The sequence below is a fragment of the Heliangelus exortis genome, chromosome 3, assembly GCF_036169615.1.
Source record: "Heliangelus exortis chromosome 3, bHelExo1.hap1, whole genome shotgun sequence".
Lineage (NCBI taxonomy): Eukaryota > Metazoa > Chordata > Aves > Apodiformes > Trochilidae > Heliangelus > Heliangelus exortis.
The window spans coordinates 47,701,124-47,722,955 of NC_092424.1; the positions used below are offsets into that span (position 1 = coordinate 47,701,124).

Below are 21,832 nucleotides of genomic sequence, written 5' to 3' on the forward strand. Positions count from 1 at the left end.
TTATCTAAGCTGGGATGTTAGACATCTTGTCTCATACTCAGGAGGAGAGCCACTCCAGCCCTGTGCCCAGGACACAAAAGCTGGCTGCATTTTGAGGGCAACTGTGTGCAGCTGGACTAAATTTGTCATGTTTCATTGACCTGACAACTCCATGAAGTAATGCTTGAATTGACAAAGTTGCCAGCAAGGCAATGGATGAAGCACATTTGCCTTTGAGCTTCTGAAGGTGCCACTAGAAGTAAATGCTGATATAACTTGCAGGTGGCTAGGAAGTGAAGGAACACCAGAGCCTGCCAGATCTCCAGCTCCTGCTGTGACAGTAGCAGTACTTGAGGAAAAATATGCCCGTGTGATGGGTAAGGGTCTGTAGAGTCAGCTTTTATAGTTACTCATTTATTTATCCCAGTATTTTCTTTGCTTGTGTTTTTGCCATCTCCTCCTTCTCCATTACCTTTCTGCAATTTTCAACAGGCTTCAAATCAATGAACTATAATAAAGACAGCTGTTCTGCCAAACTGTTCTTCTTTTGTTGAAGAGCAGGAAGATCTCTGCAATCACAACAGGACATGAGCTCCACAGAACACCCAATTACATCACCACTGTTCCTCATGCCCATCTCAGGACCAGATTGTTTCTCTTTGACCCTGAAGCAATAGATTAGTTTTGCAGCTACCTGGGACAGTCATATCACTCCAGAACTGTCCTCACCATCTCAAAGCAACTTGACCATGGCCCTGCTTTGCTGGGCAGGATGCTCCCCTGCCACTGAGGGCCCCACAGCAGCACTAAACATTAACTGGGGCTCAGACCAGTTGAAAACAAGGGCAAGATCTCCATCCTACCACACTGGGAAGCAATCCTAGGGGAACAGCACACTGCCTGCAAGAGTCCAGCAATATTTTGCTCAGGTGGCAGCTCCCTCCCTACAGACAGACATTAAATGGAAACAGCATCTTGTGCTCCACATGTAGCATCCACATTGAAAAAAAACCCACAAAATTTCCCAGCAGTGCTAGGGACCAAAAAGACAGAAACAGTGAAAGGGGAGCCACAGTACCCCTGTGTCAGTTTTTCTCCAACAGCAAGACTGTCACAGTCCCTGATGGGAAGGACTAGGAAAATTGTGACAGGTGCTGGATAGTCCTTGGCAGACTCAGCATTGCCCCAGTGCTCCCTGGGGCCCAGGGCCCCTGGCCAAACCACAGCTCATAGCCCTGCAGGTCCCTAAGCCTGAGCCCAGCTCACTCTGAAGGGATGTCCCCTCCAAACATGTAGAGATATGGCTCTGTCCCAGCCCCATCCTAAGCCTCCAGTGAAGCTGAACTTTGGTAAACTCTCAGTCTTCTGACAGCTATAATGTTTTTCCCACCCTGACTAGAGTATCAATATAATATTTTTTATAAAATTCTGCATGTCTGCCCATATTTATAATGGATAGGCTTAGAAAAACACTTTTGTACAAAAAAAAAACCAAACCAAAAAAAACCAAACCAGAATTGATTAGCCACTATAAGGTTGATATTAAGACAAATATAGTAGTTAAACGCTGAAAACTGAGCAAGGCTATTACTTTATGAAGGACTAGGGGTCTTTCACCCATGCATCTCTTTTTATGCTCTGAAGCTGCCACATGCCCATCTTGGTGAGTCTGAGGACAGCCAAGGAAAAGTCTGATGAGGACTACCACTGTACAGTCACATGGACTCACATGAATATCACATTGTGTAAGGGCAATAAAATTAAAAAAAAAAAATCTGAGCAAGTTTGTTGCAAGTTGTACCAACATTTTATGAGGCTCCATAATAGAAGTAAGGCTCTGTTATAATACACTACCCTTTCCTATGGCCAAACAACAGAGGTAGACTTCACAGAGGCTTATAAAGTTTTGTTGGGATAGACCCCACTATCCTCAAGTAAAGATTTGCCTCCGTGTTGTGGTCCACAAAGCTAATATGACAAGTTCCCAGCTCTAAAACATACTTATATTCCAGAGTACAAAGAGGGAAGCCACTGTGCAGCAATAGGAACAGTTCCATCAGAAACTTTCAGACATTGTAAATAAAAGATAGGGAGACAAAAAAGATGCAACATGGGGGAGAGTATTTATTCCAATTTGTCTTTTCCTGCCAGTGCCTTAAAGCAAGGGAACCCACAAAGAGTTATGCCTTCTTCAGTCACGGTCTACTTCTGACGTTTGGACATGGAGATAGATCTTTTTGGCCTTTGGAGTGCTTTGCCTGCAAGACATGAGCAGCAAACCACAAATTTAGCTGTTCAGTGAGCACCCAACTTCATGTTCTTCATTTGCCCTGCCTCTTCCCCATAGGAAAATGAGCAGCTAATCCTCAACTCCTCTAATGTTGCTCTGGCTCCTCAGTAGATACGGGTGCTTCACTTACCACACAAGCAGCTGCTATCAAGAATGCCCTTTTTCTATTCCACAAGATCAGTTTGGTTTCTTAAGCATAATTTGTAATAGTGCTGTATCAGGTTTGAGAGAGTAGTGCAGCTGTTCACAGGCAGTAAAGGCCCGTGCTGTTTGTTTCCAGGTGCTGTGGTAGACAAGTGATAAAAAGAAAATCTCCTAGCTAGAGAGTCTGGGAATTAGCCAGCAACTTCTTGGAAGCATAAGAGGCAGCCAAGTGACCCCTGGGCTACCCCAAAAAGCTCTAGGCAGGGATTTTGCACAATTTCAAGCGAAAGCTTAAAGTGAGATTTCACCATCCTGACTTACCTGTGAAAGCTTTCAACATCTTCAACAGTCTCAGGCAAAACTCTTCCTTTAGTTTCAGGTAGGAGCAACACCAATCCACCCGCCAGAAAACCAAGAACAGCTTCAAATTGAACAGATGCACAAAGAGCTTGTTAACATATACCAGTTCATAGCATATACAGCACTTTCACCTGCCTGGCACAAAGGATGTATGAATGGCATTTTATTTTCTTCTTCATACAAGATACACACATCAAGGCTCTATATGCATCATGTCACCACTGGGGAACATGCCACCTATGTGGAGACAGCAATGAGCCAAATTCAGCTGAGAGGTGTGCGCTGAACTGTGGCATCACGGGTTGGACAGACAACTGTAAAGAGATAAGAACCCTTTCTAGTCTGAGTGCATGCAAGGAAACAGATTCCATTTTTTCTGCTGTTCACATAACAAGATTTAGAAAACACATAGAGAATGTGTTATCTCCAACTCAATGTGATTAACTTCTCCACCAGTAATTTCTTTTGTCCACTTTGTACGTATTTGACGCCCATATTTTAAATCTACCGAGCACCCCCCTGAATGTGCTGTCTGTTAAAAAAACCCTGCATACTGCCATTTGAGGCGTTTTTCTACAAACAGTGTGATGATCTAAAGATTCAGAACAGGTGACCTGAGAGTTCAGGTCACCACTCTGCAAACACTCATCTTGCACTTATTTACCAGCCTCTTTCCAAAGAGCTGGAGAATATCCAGTTAACAGACTGTCAGAAAAGCTGAGGTGTAGCTGCTATACTTGTACTGCATTAAATAGGCAATTATGTAAAATTTTAGGTTGTGGCTCCTGGACTGAGACTATCTATCTCACAGAAGAACAGTACATATTTTAATTCTGCAGAATATTAATATTGTCCAACATTTCTCAGCTCTTTGCCATCTGTGGAACCTGTAAATTCCCTCTAGCATCCTTTAAAATGCAAGGAACAATAACACAGACAAAAAGATATTGATGCATAATAAAGCTCCATGTTCTTATAAACTGAAGACTGTGGTTTTAGTAGATGGTAAGGGACTTCTGCTGAATTTGGATGGATGAATTAAACTCTAATGCCTTAGATCTATTTCTTCCCTTTGAAGCCTGAGCTCTGTCACTGCATGCCAAAAGCAGCTGGCAAGTAGGAGAGGTGGCACTTACTGAAGACTATCAAAGGCAGATCGTGCCAGACTTCCATCAGTCTGTAGACAATGAATGGGACAATGATTCCACCAACATCACACAAGGAGGAACAGACCATCACTCCAAGGTTCCTGGTTCAGCAGCAAAGGGATTACATTAGCATCACAGCACTGCGGACTGAAGGGCACAGATCACAGTTCTGACCCTTGCACCAGGCATGCAAGCTCAGCAGACTACAAAATGTCAAAAGAGTTTAAAAAGCCCTAGTTTTCCACTGATGGGCACATCCAGAAGTTTAGACCTAAACATTGCAAGAATAAAAAGCTTAGCAAATAGGAACAGGAGAGTATTGCTGAATTGACTACCAGGCCCAGAGTGTCTGAGGGGACTCTCTGGATCAAGTAAAATGTAAACCCATCATCTTCAGTACATCTTAGTAGTACAAAGACTGATGAATGATCCTTCTGCTTGCTATACACTATTAAAAAAAAATAAATTAAAACTCCACTGTATTCATTATGGATAGAGAAATAAGAATAATAGTCTATTTCATGTGCTCTATAGCTTCATATAATCAGTGTCTCTCCATTAAAAAAAGGAGGATTCAGATTCACCTGGTCAGGACAGAGATATTCTCTACAGGAAGTGGCCCACAGTCACTGGGTAGAAAGAAAAAAATTTGAAGAAGAATTTAAAACCCAAGCTTTAGGTTTCTGCAGTGTGCATGCCTGCTTCCGAGCTATTCACTCTGCAGCCACTTACAAATAGAGAAATAATCCAGTCCTTATGTGACAGGCTTAAGTTATCACACATTCTCCATACTGGACTCTACTCTGGACAGACCCATTTAACTGTTGTTTTGATTCAAACAACATGCAAATCCAAATAGTGTGTGAGACTTCATAACCTCATCCACCCTGTTTATCTCTGCTTTTCCTTTTATTTCACTCACATAAGTTTTCATCTGCCTTAAAGCACATTTGTTGTCTCCATGGATCTTTTTTAAGTATTCTACTCATGCTTCACCTACTTTATGTTCAGCAGTACTCATGTAGATCTGACATATTTGAGGATAACATGGTGTAACATAAAACATAGCATACACAGTGGCCCCAACTATTTGTTTCTGGGCCAAATGCCAGTAGAGAATAGGATGCACCTACCTGATGTATGTTGGATACAGTTCAGTGTTTACAAAGCAAACCATTTCAAAAGCCATCGTGATTCCCATTCTCCCAATGCAAGCAGAAATCACTTTTAGCCAATGTAGATCTGCAGAGAAAACACTTTCGACACATTTAAAAGCATCCCAGTGATTTAGCAGGAGTCAGTTAATTCACCAGTGTTATTTTGGGGAAGATCGCTGATCCCGTATCATTTGATGTTTTTTAGGGGCATTCCTTCACCTATGTGAATGAAGGAATGGGAACAGCCAGCACTGCATGAGCCTCTGAGGCACAGGGCCCCTCCCAAAGCAGGACTGGGGACCCACTTTCTTGATTTATTAGCAGTGCCACAAATCAACCTTATTTGCGGATGAGGAGTGCTGCTAAAAGTCATGGGCAGCAGCCAATGGCAAGTACAGGTTCATGGGGCTGGACCCCAGGAAAAGAGAGGGAGAGACAGGTGCTGTCCCCAGGGGGCAAGACCAGGGTGGGAAACCATCACACATCCCCATGCAGGTGACTCACCCTCTGGGATCAGGGCTGTGACAAGGCAGGCAGCCCCCGCCACCAGGTTTGACACAGCCCAGGGGTAGCGACGCCCAATGCGGTCGATGGTGACGATGATGATGAAGGCAGCTGGAAACTCAACAAGGGCAGAATAGAGGAAATCCAGATGCATGTTCCCAGCAGCTACTCCCATGTGCATGATGAGCCCTTGGTAAAGGACGGAGCTGGTGAACCTATGTAGAGAACATCCTGGCACAGTCAGTCAGCCGGAGGACCGAGCTCTGTGCCCCAATGGAGCCTTCATGACCAGAGCTTCAAGAACAGCTCTCCAACATCATCTTCTTACCAGTTGTACATCAAAATTAACGTGTTTTTTCTCATCTGTGGTGTCCTGACAAGGTCAATGAGTGAAGGACTCTGCTTTCCACCATTTTCCTCTTCAAATTTAATATCCTTCAGAAGAGCCAGTACAAAGTACAGTAAGTTTCTGCTGATGGAAGTGATGGAAGGGACTATCATGATGCTTGCTTACGTAAATGCTGAGCTCACCTCAAAATGGGAAGGTATCTTTTTCTGATTTTTTCTAGCTATGTCACAGACAATTTTCATAGCTTTGTCATTTTTTCCTTGAGAGATCAGCCACCTTGGAGACTCTGGGAGGCACCTACAATGCAAGTATTAAGTATTAATGCAATCAGAAAGCTCACGTAGTATTCCCATATATGGAGACTGTGGAGAGAGGACTTGGGTTGGATAAAGGGAGGTGGAGTTTTTCTTTAGGTTTTGTGTTTTTACCACCGCTCCCCTTTCACCAGGAAAAGTCATATATATCCTGCTGCTGAAATGGGAAGAGGAACAGTTGTGTTAGTGGCTTTAGTCAGAGATGAGCTTACTCAAGATAAATCTAGGAAGGCCTTTGAGCAAGAGTAGTGCTACCATTTTATTCATCCTGTTGACCACAAACTGGCTCCTCTTAGGGAGCCATTTTCACTGTGCCATCACAGCTTACGAAGAAGAAACAAGGTGGAGCTAGCTTATCAATTCACAAACATGGAAAACAGGAGTCAAGAAATCTCTTTCTACTTTACTACTATTCCTAACTTCTCAATTCATCCAGACAATTTCTTAAATCGAAGCAATCAAACAGGAAAATATCAATCAAAAGAAGGGGACAGAACCCAAAATAAAGGCAAAACCACGTGCCTCCTTTTGGATGGACCACAAAAAGCTGCAACATTTTTTACTTAAAAGAACATGTAAACAACCTGTTACAGTTATGCTAGCATTCAGGGATATCTCAATAACCATCTTTCCTGCATAGGATCCACTAGGTTATGTCTAAACATTTATTTTCTTGTATGCAATTCTTGATGAAGACAGCAGATGATATTAAGCCACTCTCCCCCAGTGCTTTTCAAAGTGATCTGTCTTCTAAACCAAACTCAGGTGTGATACGCGGGCTAAGAAGCAACGAAGTCTCAGTTGCTAAGGTGTCTTTTCCTTTTTGTTGTGTTCCTCCTCTTTGCACTAAGAAGCACACATGCCCTGGGAATCGGGAGCAGCTGCTTTCGGGGTGCTTTTGGGGAACAACAAAAGCCCATTTACCAGTAGTAAAGCAGGAAGAAGAAGCTCGGCAGGGTGACTGTGAGCTGCAGCCACCGCCAGTGGGGGATGGCATAAGCAATGGCATCGAAGACCAGGAGCCCAACAGAGAAGGCCATCTGGTAGAGGATGGCCACTGTCCTCCGGTACTTCGGACCGACGACTTCTGTCACTGCAAACACAGAGAGAGAGAGGTGAGTGATGGCTCAGCATAGCAGTGACTCGCTCTTTGGGAACACTGGAAGGCCAATGTTCTGGTAAAGCTTTGAAGGAACTGTCTTGGTAATCCTGGGCTTCCTGGCAAAAGTCTCAAGACAAAAATCCCCTGGTACTTGCAGAGGAATGTTTGCTTTGGTCACCCAAATTCTCGGTGGAGGAGAAAACATTCCTCTTAGTGCAGGCATAAGGCATCCAGTACTGTCCTGTGTCATGGCAATCAGAATAAATCAAACATTCCTCAAACTGCACAGATGGGTTTTGTTGTAAAACCTAACACCAACCTACATAATATCTTCAACCCAATAACAAAACACCATATATTGTTTTCGAAGTGCAGCCTTTCAGCCTGCAGCTTACTCCAAGTATATAAGAAATCCTTGTACCCCAGGATGGCACATGCTCAGGTTGGCTTTCATGACTCAACTGCAGAGCACGAGGTAGATTTTCAGTCTGGTTGACACACAGCTAAAAGTAACCACTACAGCAGACACACACAAGCGTACTCAGAATTTTTCATCCACTTGTGTGATTTCAAGAAAGCAAACCAACTGGAAAAGGAACAGAAAGCAGTTATTTAGCAACTGAAGGAAGTGCTGTGTTCTGGAGCCATGAATTAGCTAATGCTGCTTGGCCAAACAATGCACAGAGACAAAGACATCTCCTCAGCCTCAGCAGGACTGAGCCAAAAGCAGCTGAAGGGTAGAAAAATGTCCCAGGAGAGCGTGACAACAAGGCTGCTTTGTCACTGTACCCTTTCCCTAGGCATTCAGTATTGGCCACCCTTAGGGAGACAATACAAGTTTAAAGTGGCCTTGGGGCTGATTCTTCATGATTACTCTCTCATGAGAGTTTCAAAAAGAATCCAGAAGTAACATGGGTGCAACTGGGGGAAAATATCAAGATAGGGCAAGTCATTGTCCTGATGAGGACTTTATGCTCTAAAATGGCATAAAGTTCCCCAGAAGAGGTGGTGAATATTTCAATTGTGTCAGGAGAATATTTAAGAGGCCAAGAAAGCACCTAGAATATGCACAGGAAGGAACAATCATGTCTTGGCAGAACATAGTCTGGATGGTGGACTAGATGTCAGGATTTTATTTATATCAGACATCTGGATAATTGATTAGCAAGATGTTCCCACTAAAAAACTTAATAGAAGTCTTTCTTCTTAAGGTGTTGAAATTTACATTTTTTTCCACTATGGCAGTAAAATGTATCACTCAGAGCTATTCAGTAGAGCCACCTGACATCCTAACCCATTTAAGGCTCTATTGGGCAACATTTAAAATACTAAATTTGCTACCTTGGTGATTTCTTGGTGTTGGGTATTTTTGACAAGAGCCTGAACTTCACACCAGAGAAGTCAGAGACGCTCCACCACACACCAGGACAGGGGGGTCCTGAGATGGTGCCAACCCTGCTGCCCCTCAGCCATCCTTCACCACCACCCACGATGGTGGGAGAGGCACCAGCCCAGCCTCTGGCTCCCTGCACTGCTCTGCAACCACCCTGGCAGGTCTCTGCTAAGACAAGTGCACAGATACCCAGACAGTTTGTCCTTTTCTCAGCAAGTGCACGCTGTTCTTCTGTTATTTTTAGGCTGTAAAGCCTCTGTTTGCCCTCTAATGTTCTTTGTGTCATAAAAAGTGCCTCAAATTCTCTCCAGCCTTTGCCTGCTTCTTCACCAGCCTCCTCTGTCATCACTTCATCTGTGAGTGGGATGGAGCAGCTGCTGCCTTCACTGGGGCTGTCTCCTTCCCCAGCCAGTGCCCAAGGGGAGTGAGAGGAGCCCAGAGGCCCAAATCCAGACCATAGGGCAAACCCTATCTTGAGGTAACAGCCTTAATATACCACCCCTTGCTTGAGCTTTGGAGGCTACTGCTGTTTCTCCATAATGACAGTGTTTGCAAAAATCCTGAGAAGTCAGAAGGAGAAAACTCCTTGATAAAACACTACGGGAGATATTTTTAAATGTTTTTTGTTGAGGGCTTGTTTTTTGCTTTGGGTTTTGTTTTTTTCCCCTTTATCTTCTGCTCCTGGGAAAAAGTCTGAACTCACCCAGGATGTAGCCTGCAGTCCAGCAGCCCTTGCTGACCAGCCCTTGCAGGAACCGGAGAATGACTATCCACAGGTAGGTGGGCAGGAAGACCAGAAGGATTCCACAGATGGCATTTGCAAAAATTGTATTTAAAAGGCAAATTTTACGGCCAAACCTGTATTGGAAGATAATACTTGCAAAGCAAAACACTAGTCATGAAAACACAGGTGTTTAAAACAAAAAGCTTTGTGCATCTTTGAAAAAGAAAAATATCCAAATTTGCTATAGAAGGGATAGATAAGAATACTTTTATTCTTAGCCCATTATTCACTTATATGCTTTCCTACGCCCTGAAAAATTGCTGTGACAACTGATTTCCAAACTAACAAAAACTTTCATGAAAAATAAAAATGCCCAAATTCAAAGGACAATCATTCCTCATTTGTATATATCTGGATTGTGACTGTTATCCCTGAATTTCAGAACAAGCAGCTTAGCAATCAGTTTTTTTTTTTTTAATGGGGTGAAAAATAATAATATTATAAATAATTAATATTATGATTTTGATATGTGCGTCAGATTTAAAGAAGCTTTATATGCCACAATCTTAATTTCAAAAAAATCTAATATGCATGGATCTTCTTGTGAGTAGGCTGCATTTCACAGCTGGAGCAACTCAGAGTCTACTGTACTAATAGTCCTGATCAGGAGGGGAACAAGGGATGCAAGAGGGCCTTCCAACACTGTCATTTGTTCTGTGCCAACTCCAGCTGAGTTTGGGCTGGGGTGGCTGTCCCTGGTGGCTCTGAACAGGGAGGTGAAGAGGCCAGGACACAGGGATTTGTGCTTTTACAGTGACTGCTGCTCTACCTATCTGTCCACCGCTGCATCTACTATTTCAAAGTTTCTCTAAAGGACGAAAGAGGTTTCCAAGTTGCAGAAACAATTTGTGACAGATGAAGCGGGAGCTCCAAACCAGCATGTCCTGGCTTCACTTGGCACCTGTGTGGTGCAGCACAATCAGGAGTTTGGGGTACAAGGTCCTAAGAGAGTGCTCACAAGCTCTGCAGGACTCACCAAGCAGGAGGTTTGTGCAAACCACAAGAGACAGAATGCTTGCTCCTCATAGAGCAACTGAACATCCAGTGGTTGATCTTATTTTGAGAAGAGCAGAGATGATAGCAGTTGCACAGCCCTTCTTAGCCTTTATCAGCTTCGCTGATGAATGCTGATAAGTGAGGTCAGAGGGTTTGCTGTCAGCCCACACATACCTGTCAGCTATGTAGCCAATGTTTATGGAGCCAACAAAGAACCCAGCATTCACAGAAGACTGAAAGATGTCCAGCTTCCAGGAGTCCTCACACACCAGGTTGAACTAAAGGAGCAACCACAGTTAGATGCAAGAGAATGAGACAAGGAGCTGGCTCACATCCACAAGTTTCCTTTGCTTTAGTTAATGATTTAAATTTGTTTCTGGGTCAATGGCCATTTTATCAGCACCCAGAAATGCTACTGGTTTAGTTGTTTCTAACATTAAAAGCAGGATTCAAGCCCTTGAGCAGTTCCCTGGTACTTCCCCTCTCATATCTCATTAGAGAAAAAGAACAAAATTGAGCTGTAACCTGTTAAGATCAGGACCATAGTTTATGTTAGGCCTTGTTGATCAAATCAACACAGACCTAGTGACCACCTTGGGCTTTTCAATTTTTTCTGTGGATGGTGGTGAACATTTCTAAGCCATCCTGGTTGCCCCATAACCTTGTGTGCCACAGCTAACCCCTGCAGAACCCTCAGGACTAAAGGTGATGCCTTCACTAAAGGTACCTGAGATGCTTGCAAAAGCCTGCCTCATCCCATTTCCTATGGAGCACCATCTTCCCAAAGGAGGTGCAGGAGTTATCTGAATCTGAGCCTGAGGCCACAGCATTTTCTCTCTGCTCTGGCCTTTTCCTCAGCTAAATTGCAGTACAGACTAACGTGTCTGGAGACCAGGTATTTAATATCCAGGCCCAAGCTTTATACCACATTGGTGTGCACATATATTTGCCATCCGGGCTTAGTTCTCCAATCTTACTTTAATACAGATATACTTAAAAGCTACTAAATTTTAAAATTACAGAAGTAATTTCAAAAAGCTGTCCTAACATGACTGAGAATCCCTCCTCATCCTACCAGTAGCTTTTATTCAAGACTATGCATCTTTAATTAACATAAACCCAGAAACTCCTCCTGATGCTCTGTAGGGCTTCCTATGAGGATATTGTGCCATGTGTAAATTTTTCCTCTGAGCAAAGTAACATGTTTACTCTGCTCTGGTCTTTCCCTTACTTGGCTGCCAGAGCAAAGGACAACATAGGAGAGCCCAAGAGCTTTCACAGAAACAGCCACATTTGCAAGCAAAGCACATTACCAAAAGTGCACACAAGTCTCTGCAGAGAAATGTGCCTGCTGTGCTGCTGCTTTGTAGAAGTCCTGTGTCACCCTCTATGTGAGGCATCTCACTTCACACTTCAGTATCACACAGTCCATACTTTGCTGAAAAAAGTACACTTACAGTTCACCACCTAAAATCTCACTTCAACTTCTTACAAAAACTATAAATGCTGAAGTTGCTAGAGCACAGAATTTAACCACTCCTGTGTTTATGTTAGATATACTGGGGAAAGAACTTTGACTTCCACCACCTCTAAAAATTTGGTGGAAATTTCTATGACAAAATAGTTTGTCATCCCAGATACTGATTTCCTTTTAAAGTTAAAGCACCTAAAACCTTCTAAGTACCCTCAATACAATTTCCAGCTTACTCATATCTTCCAAGACCACAAAACAGCTGTTGGATTTTCTGCAATTTACTGCTGAATTAAGCTGTGTAACTGCAGGAGGCAATTACTTTTCCCACCAACCATTGCCATTTATCTTAAACTTGAAATAAACTTCAAGATACTTGCTCTACTCAAAAAAAAAAAATAAAAACAAATCAAGACCTTCCCCAAAATCTGGGTGCAGACAAGTGCAGGTCAGTACAGTGTGCCCGCTGGGAGCTGGGCCAGCTCTGTTTGCAGTGCTGGGGGCTGCTGACCCCTCTCAGGAACTGTTTACACACCTCCACCAATCCGACCTCTCATGTGATGGGAGTTTCATTCAGAATTGGCCTTTATCTGCCTAGGGATTTATTTGCTGAAATACGCTTTGCTCCGCAGCTGGAGATAAAAGCAGATCCCTAGCAGCCAAGGTAAGGTCTTGCAGAAAGGACACAGGGAAGACAACTTGCAAAGTGTCCTGTGCAAGTTCACAGCAAGAGGATCCCCTCATCCAGGTAAGCAAGAAATCATTTTACTTTGGTGACAGCAGTGCTCTTCCATGACCCTCAACTTGTCTGTAACTGAGGGGGCAAGGAAGGGGGGATATTTGTTTTTACCTCTGTCACAAGAGAGGTCCCTGGGGAGTTGTAGACCCAGCCATCCCGGCAGGGACCAAGGGGAGCGGCGCTCTGGTTGCCCACAAGGCTGCCAAGGGGGTCGGTGCAGCTGACGCCTGTTGTGTTCCAGTCCACCTCATACCTCCTGCAGCGGCTGCTGAAACTGTCCCCGTGGCCACCCCACTCGGGAACCGTCAGATTCAGCTGCTCCTCCAGGCTCCAGCCACAGCGCTGGCTCAGCTCAGCCACCCCGGGGCTGAAGCAGCGATGCTCAGGGATGAACCCGAAGAAGACGACACCCACGTACACTGGGGTGAAGGCAGCAGAAAGCAAACACAGGACAAAGAAAGTTTGCTTCTGGAACCTGTCAAATTCCCCAACATACTCCAAAATGTCATCTAGGGTTGGCATTTTGGCATCAAAACCACCCCAAAATCCTCATGTACGTCTTCTCTGTGGCACTGGTATATTTAGTTGGCAGCAAAGCTATTTAAGTAACAAAGACATTTGACCAAAAGTCAAGACTAACTCCATAAATTATTAAACTACATGTTGCAAGCTTTATTTTTAAGGTCTCGTTTGAAATCAGACCTTAATTCACCCAGGAAGAATTTGCATTTAACCCCTAATCAGAGCAAACACGTTTCTTTTCTCCAGAAAAGCCACTAACAGCCACAGCACTTCGGGTTGGTATTTTTGTTTCTAGCAAATTCTGACATTCAAGGAGCAAATGAGGATGGACAATTCCTCCAACATGCAAGCAAAATAAAGGTTTAACCTAGCAGTTACTGGGCACCACATGTGAACATATCAACCACGCTCTACAAAGAGTAGGTACGTATAGTGGGGAACAGAAGTGTCTCTGCATCAAGCCACAAGACGGTAAAGGAACAGCTTTCATGCAAACTCCAGTACTGTGTATGTCTCACCCCTGCAGCCACCTTCACTCTTCACACTCACGGAAAACTTCTTCCACCAACATCAGGGAACACAATTTTCACCTGATCATATTTTTGCAGTGGGAATAGCTTTGGGAAGTCATAATACAAAATATTTAGGGCCTATTCGTCACCACAGAAAAAAGAAAAATGGTCTGGAAAATGACTTGCATAGGTTAGGCAACCACACAAAAAAATTAAGAATTCCCTCTCAATACACTCCAAAAAATAAACAGGCTCAGGAGGCCATTCTGGACAGGGGACAGAAATGGAACCAGCTCTTCACCTGGTCTCACTGCCAGAGCAAAAGTGACCTAACAAGCTGTGACAGATGCTTTGTGGACCAGCATCCTAAGATCAATCCCTGCATCACAGATGTGTCCCTTCCCCTTACCTCTTCTTAGGCAGGAGTGGCTGAAGCTAGATAACAAACTCCTCTCCTGCAGCCACTCACAGCTGTGTCACCCCAAGCCCAGCATAGCACCATCCTACACCAGGCTTTTGCCTCCATGGTTGCAGGGGATCTATGTGGGGCTGGGGAGAGGGACAGGGACACAGAAGTGCACAGCAGCCACCACACTCAGAGCCTGCCCCCACAGACTCCTCAACAGGAGGCTTGCAGCCAGCTGAGGACAAGGAACCTGAACCCAAAGCCTGCCCAGGAAGTGGGTGAAGTTTAAAGCCATTAGGCTTAAAAATGCACCCAAAACCCCCTCACATCACTTCTTTCTTGTGTTTTTGTTTAACCAGTTGGTAATGGTGTGCATTAAGTTCCATGGAACTGGAAAGGTGAGATCCAGACTGGGACTTTTTTTCAGATTTCTCATCACTCACTCTGCAGTCCAGACAGGGTTTAGGCAGCACTGTGCCATGCAGGGGGGTTTCTTAGAGGCTCACAGTTGTGCTGTTGACTGGCAGGGGTTTGGCTCCTGGCCCAGATGTTTGTAGGTACTCATCTGGTCCCCATTATTTTCCTAACACTTTGCTACCTATGGCTAAGCAGGGTATTCTACTGGAACAACAGTATGGTGAAGTAAGTCATGCATCCAGCTTTCAGAAAAATAACATTCAGATGCTTAGATAAAAACTAGGCAATAGTTCCCAAACTAGGCATTGAAGTCACTCACCACTGGCAGGCTGCATTATTAGAAATACATCATTGATACTGCTCAGATAAGCACTCTCAAGGTGGAGCACCTCTGTTCTACCAAAGCCTTCTTATGCATAGTCCCAATAAAGAGACCACAAGGTGTTATGTCTTAATACACTGGAAGTAATTTCAAGTAACAGTTCATGAATCAAACAACCCCAACATGTCATCCTTGAAGATTTGGGAAAGGGAAGCAGCAATTTTCAACATCTGTTGAAAGAACCCTTGCATTGGTAAATGACAGTATTAAAAATACTGTCAAGCCTTTTCCTCCCAAATTTATCTAATGATGCTTTTAAGTATGACAAAATGCAGCTTTAACCAAACTGATTCACAGATTACCTGGTAACAATACGAGAAGAATAAAGCCCAAGTCTGATAAAAGAAAGTATACACCACTGAGGCTTACCTATATATTCTGATCCTTGTCAAACATCGGTTCTCATCTTGAGTGACAGATAAAGATATTGGCTAAGACAGCAAAAAAAGTAGATCACCAGGCTGATGAGCAGCATTGCAGACTAGTAAGAAAGATTCCAGACTTGAGATGTGGGATTTGTAATACCCACTTTGTATCTTTTATTGAAACTGCTGAATACTTTATATTACACTATTTTGATTCAAAATGGAGTTTTTATAAAAAGAAACCACTGTTGAAACTAAGCCAGCCAAAAAAAAAATAAAAACAAAACCGAAATAAGTTTCAAAAAATTCTGACAATTGCATTTACTTGTATGATGTTTTGAAACCCTAACATTGCTCATAAGACTGCTATAAAGTAATTGGACTTGCATTCATTGCCAGCAACATTTCAAATCAATGACCGTGGCCAGGACTGTAGCAGAAGAGCTAGAACTTAAGCTATCAGAAAATATTGTCCCAATTTTTTTGTCTTGTAACTAATACCAGAGAGTTATCGTGCCGACTAGGGCTCCTCTAGTTACTGGTGATATCAAACTGGGCAGTGCAGATTGCATTATAGGAATTCTGACTCTATCTTCTTGAAAAGTCTGGTTCTCTGTGCAGTCGGCCTAGTCCAGCCATAATCTAAGACAAAAAAATATAATCTTTGGATGCTTGTCAGCTGCTTAGGCAAATACTGATTAAGTCAGTCATATGACCAGTACCAAAAAAATATCATGCAAAGAACAGCAACCATTTCAGGCTAAAGCTATACAGAGTTGTACCTTTCAGTCAATACCTTTGAACCAATGATCTGTTTAAATTAGAATGGATAATCAGATTTACAGGATAAATTAGACCAGTTCCAAAATTTACATCAAATCATCCCAACACACAAAACTTATAATTTTCCTTGTCTGACAATGGGCGAACCCACAGAATAATACCCTGCCGGCAGGAAGAACACGTTGCTGTTAAGCAAACCTGAGTAGAGAGGACCAATAAATACAAGGAGTTAAAATGCTAGTAGTCAGATAATTTGAGTCTCAGGAGCCAGGGGCTTCGTTGAACCTTAATACTCTCCTCCTTTCAAAGGTTTCTCTTTTTTAAGCAAGCACTTAACATTTATGCTGAGGCTTAAAAAAAAAAATAAAATTAAAAAAGTGTCCTGGCTAGAGAGAGTCAATATAACTCAGCCAACTGGATGTTAGAAATCCAGTCATTACTGAACAGCTCATTGTAAACAACCAAGAAATCTTTCTTCTTCCCTTTTCAATGGTTTCTTGTTAAAGGCAAAATTCAGAAAAAATCTTTCAGGATGAAGTCCTCATATTTGGTTGGAAATGTTGTCCCGTTATATATAATCTCTCTCTCTCTATATATATATTTGATTAGGCACAAGAGGGGTTATTAAATATTCAACAAGTCCTCATCACTATCATCATGAAACGATACTGTATTTGTAGAGTTCTGTGCCTGATGCTGGCCTGGCTTGGCTTTTGATTTCCTCTCCCTTCCCCCATTCAGCAAATAAGCTTTGTCATCACTTCCCAGACTAGGTGGCTTCCTTTGTGGGTGCTTGTTCTTGTCCAATCCTCTTCCTGTCTGAATCTTTACATCTGGAATGGTTAACACTTCATCCTCACTGTCCAGGTCATCCACATGGAGAGAAGTAAAAGCTTCAGATGTAACAGACTTGGTAGTAATGTGACCATTTTCCTGCCCTCCTTTTGCCATTCTTTGATTTGGTGCAGCAACTTCCTCCATAAGCCACTCTGTTTCATTCTCATTAGCTTCTTCTTCACTGTTTATCTGCAAGAAAAAGAAATAAATTGCAAGTGGCAACTGCACACTGGACTCTGCCACACGGTGATCTCTATTCTCAAACCCCACAGATGGCGTTGGGTTTAACTTAATCATAAGAGTAATACTGCAATAGCATGCTCAGTTGCCATTATGTCTGAAACAGACTTCTTTCTGTGCATTTATGTATTATTTGGCTATTTATGGGCTGCTCTTATTTCCTAAACTCTATCTTCCTTTTCTATTTCACAATACAAAAGTAGACAAAGCTATGCAGCTCTACTGAAGTCACAAAGTATGGTTTCCATGCACTGAAGAAAACAGGAATTAAGGGAATGTACTTATTAATAAATGCTTTATATTAAGTAAACCTTGACAAGAAACAAAACCCTTGGATTTTGCCATTGTATTACCTTTGTGTACTTGTAGGAAACACCGGATGCTCTTCTGCAGCAGTTTGTTATCTTGGTTATTACGATTTCCCTAAAGAAGGGGAAAAATATTGCATTAGGGAGACTCCACCCCCCTTATTAGCCCTCACTTTTCTTCACTGGATTTTTACTATCAATATAAAGCATTTCACCATTCGAGCTGCAAGCTATTGCACAGTGACATGTAACCCTGGATTTAAAAAAATTCAGTCTGTGATGATGCACATCTTCCACCTTACCACAGCTTCAGGGTGACTCTTCCAAAACACTTCTAGCTTTTATGTCTAAGGGGAAAGAAATCACTCTTGTCCAGAAAGCAGAGAATCAGCAGGACTTGCACCTGTTTCTTGCTGCTGTGGTATGGCTCCAGTTTCACACCACAAAAGGAAGAGGGCTATGAAATACTGTTTCATATATATATATATACACACACACACACACTATGAGATACACTGTTTTGTCCTCCTTAATTAACAGTTGTCCACAAAAGACACTTAGCCCAAATTACCTGTGTACTCCAGTCATCTTTACACAGACCTTCAGACAGCACTGAGGAATTTGGAAAAGAAACAGCTGCTTAAGATCTGATGTTGCCTACTGAGAAATAACTTGAATGTCTCTTTCACTACCTCCCTTCCTCAGGGAATCTGATGCCTATCAAAGAACCCCTAAAGCCTCCCAGTCGTTCCTTACCTCCTCTCTTTTTTGTAGAACAGCAAGATTATTAGGCATGCAGTGAGAACAACCAGGAGGACACTCAACACAGCACCAACAGCCTGACTTCTCCTTGAAAGGCCTTTATGTATTTGGGTCTCCTGATCAGTCTGGTGCCCATTGCTTCCTGGATCACTGGTTGATCTAATAACATAAATTGAGACAAAAAAGTGAAGCAAGCTCTACTGACCAATCAGATGAAACTACATTATAAACAGATTCAAAGAAATTAAACAGACCACACCATCCCGTCAGTCCAAAGAGCTATAAGGAACAAAATTCTGGAGACTTCATCCTACGTAACAATCACTAAAAAAATACAAAAGGTGCTGTACCTACATCCTGCTATGCTTTCCAACAGCACATAAAACCGAGTACAGTCAACATGATCAGGTACTTTTGGAGCTTACACAGCAGTAGCTATGCATACAAAGCTGCTATTTCAGAACCAAACCTGCACCTGAGCAAGCAGCAAAAGCTGCAGCAATTGGTTGCCTTCTAGTTCCACAGACCTCAATAGCTAGCTGACTGCCCAAACCAGAATAAACTGTTTCCCTGTGTTTTCAAAGTAGCAGCCAGAAAGTGAACAATCCTAGAAGGAGAAACTCCATTTTTTTGCAGTGAGGCTGCCCACATGTCAAGAATGCTGGCAGGCACCTAGATGAAGTCACTCTGCTTCTAACACTGTCATCTTATTACTCCTTTTTCAATCTGTTGGTAGGTTGATCATAATTAATTGCAGAAATGCCTCATTATTCCTCTAAGACCTGTAATGATTTTCAATTTAGCATAAAGTACACAGACTGGAAAGGCCAATCTTTGTTATGGCTTTAAAGTTTTTCAGAAATTAAGAACAAGGACAACAAAAACCTTACCCAAATACTGGTTACTCCTCTTGGTGACATGAAACATCATGTCTTGTTAGCAACACTAGGTTATACTTAGTAAGAAAAAAAATATTAATTTCACCATGCTTCTTTACTTCCCATGTAAACAAGCAGCTTTAGGTCCAGGACTTGCAAGAACTTGGCAAGCTTTTACTTCGTGGTCATGTGCCACAGATTACGTCCATGAACACCATTTTAATCTGCCCCCGAGTCCACTGCTTTTTTAGCTTTTCATTTTCTCACAATCACTCTAATGAACAAATACTAAAAAGCCTTTATCTGAAAAGTGCTGACAAAAAGCAGCTTTCAGAAAATGGTTAAGTACTCACATTAATGGACACACAGCAGATGTGTACCAGGTAAATAAATACTGGCAATCTGCTGTCTCATGAAGGAATTCAGGTATGCCTTCCTTTACTTGTTGATCGCAGTGGAAGAAAATGGTTGAAGACACAAACTTTGTTTTATCTTTACCACATCTGGAGTCCGATGAAAATATGACATCCAAGTCATCGTCTACAATGAGAAGAAAAACCTTATAGTTTACTACTTCCTTGAGAACACCAGCACTAGACCCTGGAAAGTTATGTATTTGTTTTGCAGTAACTGATTACACTTCACAGTTATCTGCAGATGAGTTTATACTTTCATGCAGGAGATTCCATCTGTTGCTGTGGAACAGTGGGCTAAGCTCTTCACAAAAGGAGATGCATTGCTTATGCAGAACAAGCACAGAGGAAAACAGGAGACCAAGTCTTCTATCTTGTATTGTTTCTACCCAAGTCTTTTCAACAACTGCCCAGTCCAAACCCTATTAAGGCCACATTTGCAATTGAGCTTACACAGTACCAAAAAAAAAAACCTAAATTCTGCTAGATACACCTTTACAGAAATAGATTAGCAAAGATGTTGTGAAACAAGAACCATTTTCTGATTAAACAATTCTCATGGAGTACCAAGCAGTTCTGCCTAGCAAGCAAATACTTACCCTGAACATAGTATTTAGCTTTTCTGGCAGAACCAACTCTCCGGAATCGATGTTCATTAGTTTTGACCTGGCAGATGTTTGCTCCAGAACATTCTGGGATACTTGAATTTCTTATACCAGAAAGTTGAATTTCATAAACATACTTATCACCATTTGTGCGTATGTCACCAGAAGCCACGTATAACCTGAGAAAACAGATGGCAGGCATATTCTTAAGCCTAAACTCACAGGTTTAGGTTATTCCTAAGACGTAAGACTGGCAAGAGAAGGAGCTGCTACCACTGGCTGATTCCAAAGCAAGCTAGAGTATCCAGAAAAGATGCAGGGCTGAGGCTTCCTCCCTGAACATTGGAAATAAGGACTATATTTAGCATAAATATAATCTAAGAAATCACAAAAAGTAAACTTTTCTTATTTAATTGTAGGCAATAGGTGTGTAAACATGTAAACACCTCCGGAGGATTAAGAAGCATGATTCAGCAGCTCATATGCAAGCCAGCCTACTGGCCATAAGACTCATGCTGTGTGCCTTGTAGTTATGATAAATAGCATAGCTTAGCTGACTTCTCCAGAAGGGTAGAAAGTTCTATCACAAGTGTTACATAAGGAGTATTTACAATTGTATCCTTTCACACTGCTGGTCAGAGTGAAAATTCAGAAACTCATAGTTATTTGTTCTAGCTTGGAGGCTGAGCTTGCTCAACTATGCCTTTAATCTACCATTACATGAAGGTTGTTTACTTTGTCTTTACTTAATCATCTCCTTCTTCCAGTACAGTTCTACAGAACTAAGGTGTAGGTTTTGGTGGTTGTTGGGATTTTGTAGTTTTGGAGGGGTTTGTTGTTTGTTTGGTTGGTTTTTTTACTCACTTGTCATAAACATCCCCTAAAGAAAAGTTTTTCCCAGTTGCAGTATTAATAACTGTTCCATTCACCACTTCCACCTCCTGCTGCTTCACAGCACAAGCTGCACGTGTGTCCCAGGTGATGTAATAAGCACAGTTTTCTTCATCAATTCTATCAAATAACAGATACAACTCATGATTCCAGGAAACAGTACCAAGTGCTTAGTATCTTGAGAAGACACAGCTGCTAACCCATCAGTATGAATGTCCTGCCTAAGCATCATGCCAAGATAAACCTAAAACTGTCCAGCAGCACCAGAAAAACCACAAACAAAAAAAAACCACTGAACTTTACTCCAGTTCTAAGACCTAAAAAGACCTGGCTGCACCTGAAGTTCCTACTTCAGAAGTTCAAGAAGTCACATAGCGTACCAGAGCTTTTTACCCAAATATTTGTGCTGACAAACATGTCAGGCCGTGCTCTTGGCACCTTTAAAGTGATGCACATTCCTTAACTAGGATAAGGAGTATAATAAGCTAGTCAGATTTTGCTGCCTAGTTCTTTGACTCATACAGAACATCTTGCTCAGTTTCCCAATTCTACAAATACACAGTTAACCAAAACAATACTAAGCAAAAAGCTATCAAGTTTTGTAGTATTTGTCATCATGCATCTATACCCCACTTTAAACAGCTTCTGGCTTAATAATCTGAACTAAGGCAACAATAAATGACGTTTTATTAGCTCAATCAGCTATCTGTAGTAAGTGTTCTCTACTGAACAGATGTTGAGTAAAGTTGAGTGGTTTTATTACAACTGACATTGAAAACAA

At 42.3% G+C, this 21,832-nt stretch overlaps 2 protein-coding genes and 1 long non-coding RNA gene across 3 annotated transcripts in view; 1 reads left to right on the plus strand and 2 right to left on the minus strand.

Annotated features, from left to right (window-relative positions):
• Positions 1 to 2,083: 2,083 nt before the first annotated feature.
• On the minus strand, positions 2,084 to 13,252 carry LOC139794636 (solute carrier family 22 member 2-like). Its single transcript, XM_071740482.1, has 11 exons — positions 12,842 to 13,252; positions 10,695 to 10,798; positions 9,444 to 9,598; positions 7,170 to 7,338; positions 6,114 to 6,228; positions 5,911 to 6,017; positions 5,583 to 5,797; positions 5,055 to 5,163; positions 3,910 to 4,022; positions 2,735 to 2,834; positions 2,084 to 2,237 (listed from the first exon to the last, which is right to left on the minus strand). Exons 1-11 carry the CDS (start codon positions 13,250 to 13,252, stop codon positions 2,171 to 2,173), a joined length of 1,665 nt encoding a protein of 554 aa, XP_071596583.1. The 3' UTR covers positions 2,084 to 2,170.
• On the plus strand, positions 12,611 to 13,618 carry LOC139794637 (uncharacterized). Its single transcript, XR_011725210.1, has 2 exons — positions 12,611 to 12,739; positions 12,972 to 13,618. It is a non-coding gene; the product is annotated as an uncharacterized lncRNA (long non-coding RNA).
• IGF2R (insulin like growth factor 2 receptor) overlaps positions 13,379 to 21,832 on the minus strand; it is a 59,082-nt gene continuing 50,628 nt past the window's right edge. Inside the window, exons 43-48 of the mRNA XM_071740481.1 lie at positions 21,025 to 21,171; positions 20,155 to 20,339; positions 19,496 to 19,682; positions 18,259 to 18,423; positions 17,548 to 17,617; positions 13,379 to 17,143 (exon numbers count right to left, since the gene is read on the minus strand). Coding sequence (XP_071596582.1) covers positions 16,742 to 17,143; positions 17,548 to 17,617; positions 18,259 to 18,423; positions 19,496 to 19,682; positions 20,155 to 20,339; positions 21,025 to 21,171 — 1,156 coding nt within the window. The 3' untranslated portion in view covers positions 13,379 to 16,741. The remainder of the gene's footprint in view (positions 17,144 to 17,547; positions 17,618 to 18,258; positions 18,424 to 19,495; positions 19,683 to 20,154; positions 20,340 to 21,024; positions 21,172 to 21,832) is intronic.